The following is a 5,000-nucleotide window of genomic DNA, read 5'->3' on the forward strand; positions in this document are numbered from 1 at the left end:
CCCCAAACCCCTGAACCAGCCCCGTCTCCCCATCCCCAAACCCCTGACCCAGCCCTGTCTCCCCATACCCCTGAACAAGCCCTGTCTCCCCATCCCCAAACCCCTGACCCAGCCCTGTCTCCCCATCCCCAAACCCCTGAACCATACCCCTGAACAAGCCCTGTCTCCCCATCCCCAAACCCCCAGCCCTGTCTCCCCATCCCCAAACCCCTGTCTCCCCATACCCCTGAACCAGCCCTGTGTCCCCATCCCCAAACCCCTGACCCAGCCCTGTCTCCCCATACCCCTGAACCAGCCCTGTCTCCCCATCCCCAAACCCCTGACCCAGCCCTGTCTCCCCATCCCCATACCCCCTGACCCAGCCCTGTCTCCCCATACCCCTGAACCAGCCCTGTCTCCCCATCCCCAAACCCCTGAACCAGCCCTGTCTCCCCATCCCCATACCCCTGAACCAGCCCTGTCTCCCCATCCCCATACCCCTGACCCAGCCCTGTCTCCCCATACCCCTGAACCAGCCCTGTCTCCCCATCCCCATACCCCTGAACCAGCCCTGTCTCCCCATCCCCATACCCCTGAACCAGCCCTGTCTCCCCATCCCCATACCCCTGACCCAGCCCTGTCTCCCCATACCCCTGAACCAGCCCTGTCTCCCCACCCCCAAACCCCTGAACCAGCCCTGTCTCCCCATCCCCATACCCCTGACCCAGCCCTGTCTTCCCATACCCCTGAACAAGCCCTGTCTCCCCATCCCCATACCCCTGAACAAGCCCTGTCTCCCCATCCCCAAACCCCTGAACCAGCCCTGCTCCCAACTGAAGAAGGTGAGCAGCATTGTGTTGAATTACATGTCACTTGGCATAATTGCAGGGGTCCGTGGGAATTAATTTTTCTATTATTATGAACAATTTTAATTATTACATTATTTTCAATGACAATTGAAAATTTTTCCACATAATGATCATTATATGAAACAAAATCAGCCTATAGTCTATATTGGATGCTGGACAGTTCGAAGCATTGCGTGACTCGGTCTGTATAAGTGACAGCCAATGTATGTCTCCATGGCTTTGATGCAGACTGAAATGTGGTCATTTTCTGACATCTAGTGGTGTTGATATGCAACTGCAGGTAATTTGGGTCAATATTCTGCAGGATTCAGCGCTATTACATTTTTTCCGTGGTGCATGCAGTTAATTTAGGTTAACGAAATGGTAGTAACTGAAATGTTGGTTATGATGTTATTACAAATGGTATTATATTATAGGATATATTATCATATGCGTCATGTACACTCTACAGAGCCACAGACCCAGGAACCTCTTCAAGTGATATAGTTTTGTCAGGGAGGAGTCTGGAAGTGGAGGAAGAGGTGAAAGACAGTGCCGGCAGTACCAATGCAGATGATGAGGATGGAGCAAATGAGAGAAGGTGCACAGAAAGAGACAGACAAGGTGAGGATGTTGAAAAACAAGCTGATCAATGACTTTGCTAGCAAGAAGGCTCAGCGCTGGGTTCTTGGTGAGTAAGGCTGAGCATGGGCCAGTGATAACTGTTAAATGGCATGGCTATGGATACTGGATCACTACACGCATGATGACCACAGGCTGAGAACAGACTGAGAACAGACTGAGAACAAGTTATATCTCAAAGTAATGGCTGGATTGCTATAAAATTTGTAGTGCACAATCATTTTTTTATTTATCCGTTATTTTACCAGGTAAGTTGACTGAGAACACGTTCTCATTTGCAGCAACGACCTGGGGAATAGTTACAGGGGAGAGGAGGGGGATGAATGAGCCAATTGTAAACTAGTCAAGACCCCAAAACCCCAAGTGGAAGAAACCTAGTGATTTGGTGACCTCTTGACCTTTCCTCTAGCGCATTCCATTTCTATTATTTTTCTTTCATTTTCCATTTCCACTTTTACAGCTGCTTATTTTCTAATTGGTATGCATACTTAAAACTCTGCTGCTGATTTGATTATTTTGTAGAATTCTATAGAATGACATAACAAACAAAATAATCAAATCAGCAGCAGATTTGGTTTTAGCCCCATCTATAGAGGATAATGTTAGTTTGTTTTAATTGAAGAGGTTAATGTATTTTTAAGTTATATTTATTTTAAGTTATTCATTAATGTTAAGAGAATTTTCCATTCAAGAATTTTCCAATTAAAATGACATGTTGACTGTAAAAGATGATGGCCTTCAGCACATTTCTTATAGAGGGTATCAGTCTTGCATCGAATAGTGAATTCCACTGTATGCAGAATGTTGCCTGCATGTCTGCACAGTGTTATATTTTCACAGCTCACTGTCAGTAAATATCCTACAGTAAATATTGGACTACAAGAGAGTTGCACGCCTGCAAAGGTCGCGTTATTTAAAGCTTTGAATGGGTCTATTGGGTTCTGGAGGTGTGTGGTTACAGCAATTGCGCAGGGTTGGTATGGCCTGTGGTGGTGGGGCCCAATGTGATAACTTTTCATGGGGCCCAAAATCCCTGGTGGCGCTCCTGCCTGTTATATAGCTGTATATTGTTACGCCAGTCACAGAACTGTAATTCTGAGTGACTTCTCTACTAGACCTTTCATTACTAGACCAATAGAAGAGACCATAAGAGAGGGGTTACCGCCTGGTATAAGGTCATTTAACTGACACACTTATCCAGAGCAATTAGGGTTAAGTGCCTTGCTCAAGGGTACATTGGAAGATTTTTCACCTAGTCTAATCGGGATTCAAACTAGCAACCTTTCAATTACTGGCCCAATGTTCTTAACCATTAGGCAACCTGTCACCCTATAAATGAAGGGTTTGATTCCAAAATGCGATATTTCAATTTTAAAAAATTTGGGTGAATCAACTTTAATTAAAAATGCATATAGTAAAAGAGATAGAGCTGTTGTTTTTGTATCTTACCATGACATGGGCTAGTGAAAAGACAGACATGATTTGGTATCTTGCCATGACATGGGCTAGTTTTAAGACAGACATGATTTGGTATCTTACCATGACATGGGCTAGTTTTAAGACAGACATGATTTGGTATCTTACCATGACATGGGCTAGTGAAAAGACAGACATGATTTGGTATCTTACCATGACATGGGCTAGTGAAAAGACAGACATGATTTGGTATCTTACCATGACATGGGCTAGTGAAAAGACAGACATGATTTTGTTCAAAATATATTGCAAGGTCATTTTATTTTAGAGAGATAAAATGTGGTTACTGGCCCAACACTATTAACCCCTAGTCTACCTTGCTATTTGGTGACAATGGATAGTTTCTGGTAATTACCTCAAATAATTCAAGTGTACAAACCTACACTTGTCTCAATGAATTTCAAAGAAACTAAAATGTAATGAATATGCTATTATGAGTTAATTGCCATTTGAACAATTCCAAAGTAACTCCCTGCTGAATACCAGGACGTCAAATAAAGGTTACCCATAGAGTATTAGTAATAGGTGATTAAATGTAGTGCACTTTATTCACAAGTCTTACTTTTCTCACAGAAGCTTCCGGTCCATCCAGAGGAGCAGGTGCAGGCTCCACTCACATGGTCACACAGAGCCCCGTGCTGGCACTGACAGTCCAGGGCACAGCCCCAACCATAGCTGCCCTCCACACACTCTGGGGGAACAGGGGAGCATGTTCAACATCAGAAGACAGAGATATTACCAGCCAAAATATATATGCATTTGCTGCTGTAAGGGCATGTGTTTTGTCACAGCACAAATAATCCTGCAGCAACAGGATATTAATGTGTAGTCCATCATTTTGCGTGTTCGATAGTTAGGCTATTAGCTGGCCAAAAGTATTCTACAAGAAAAGTGCAATACTATTAATATGACCCTGTGTTAGCGTAGCTTTTCAGTGAATTTATGTAAATCACAAAGCTCATCTGCATTTCCTGTGGTGCAGGAAAATTCTCATCAACAAAAGAGTGATCAAATGAAGATTCTTCATCTGTAGAACACTTGCTTGAGCCAGATCTGGTCCAAAGATGTGCTACAGTGTATTACCTAAAGATGGCAGTATTTCCAAAGCAAGGTCTTACTCTGTTCACAGTGGTCTCCAGTGAAACCAGCCTCACACACACAGCGTCCAGTCACTGCATCACAACTCAGGTCTGCACAACGGCACCTGTTGGAGCACTCAGAGCCCCAGGTCCCCTCCTCACAGGCTGTGGAGACACGCACACACAACATGTCCTTTTCTTTACCAACCTCTGTGTGTGCATGTGTGTGTGTGTGTGTGTGTGTGTGTGTGGGCGCGCACCTGCCTGTGTGTGTGTGTGTGATAGTGGTGCTTACGCGTAGTGCAGCCGTGTCCTGTTCGACCCGGGGGACATGTACAGTGTCCAGTGACAGGGTCACAGCTGGCATCAGGATGACAGACACAGGCACTCACACAGCCTGGCCCATAGGACCCTGGTGGACACACTGTGAAGCAGAGAAATAGTCAGGGTGAAATATAACACAGTATATCATAAGGTCTTTCTCTCTCACAGTCTCTCTCTTTCCTTTCCCCTCACTTTAGCAAGACTGTATACTGCTGCCGTTGATTTATTTCACTCACCAGTCTGGCAGAGTTGTTCTGTGTACCCAGGGTTGCAGTCACAGACTCCTGTCTGCGTGTTGCAGGAAGCGCCGTTCTCACACGCTCTACATGGGAACTGGCACTTCAACCCCCATAATCCCTCTGGGCAGTCTACGGGGGGGGGAGGGGGGAATTCAGGGCTATAGCTATTGACCAGTTATAGAGCAGTTTTGGTGGTCAGTTCATTTGGTCAGGATAAGCCCTAATTGAGATGTATGACCATCAACACCACATGGTCTAACTGACTTCAGGTCATTGGTTTAAGAGCAGATGAAGAGCAGGTCTGATTGGTGGACCGATGTCTTCCAATACTACTGTACTGTTTGAATTTAGATTGTCACCCCAGATTTGAAAAACAGCGAGGGACAATATGGAAGAAACGGCATGATATTTAA

The 5,000-nt window shown here is 45.2% G+C and overlaps 1 protein-coding gene across 2 annotated transcripts in view; it reads right to left on the reverse strand.

The window, feature by feature from the left end:
• The window catches only part of LOC118381499 (multiple epidermal growth factor-like domains protein 6), a 108,773-nt gene that overhangs the window by 31,958 nt on the left and 71,815 nt on the right, over positions 1 to 5,000 (reverse strand). For both annotated transcript variants that reach the window (XM_035768526.1, XM_035768471.1), the window contains exons 20-23: positions 4,585 to 4,716; positions 4,320 to 4,448; positions 4,064 to 4,189; positions 3,508 to 3,636 (exon numbers count right to left, since the gene is read on the reverse strand). In XM_035768526.1, coding sequence (XP_035624419.1) covers positions 3,508 to 3,636; positions 4,064 to 4,189; positions 4,320 to 4,448; positions 4,585 to 4,716 — 516 coding nt within the window. The remainder of the gene's footprint in view (positions 1 to 3,507; positions 3,637 to 4,063; positions 4,190 to 4,319; positions 4,449 to 4,584; positions 4,717 to 5,000) is intronic.

Source organism: Oncorhynchus keta, chromosome 1 (genome assembly GCF_023373465.1).
Source record: "Oncorhynchus keta strain PuntledgeMale-10-30-2019 chromosome 1, Oket_V2, whole genome shotgun sequence".
Taxonomy (NCBI): Eukaryota; Metazoa; Chordata; class Actinopteri; order Salmoniformes; family Salmonidae; genus Oncorhynchus; species Oncorhynchus keta.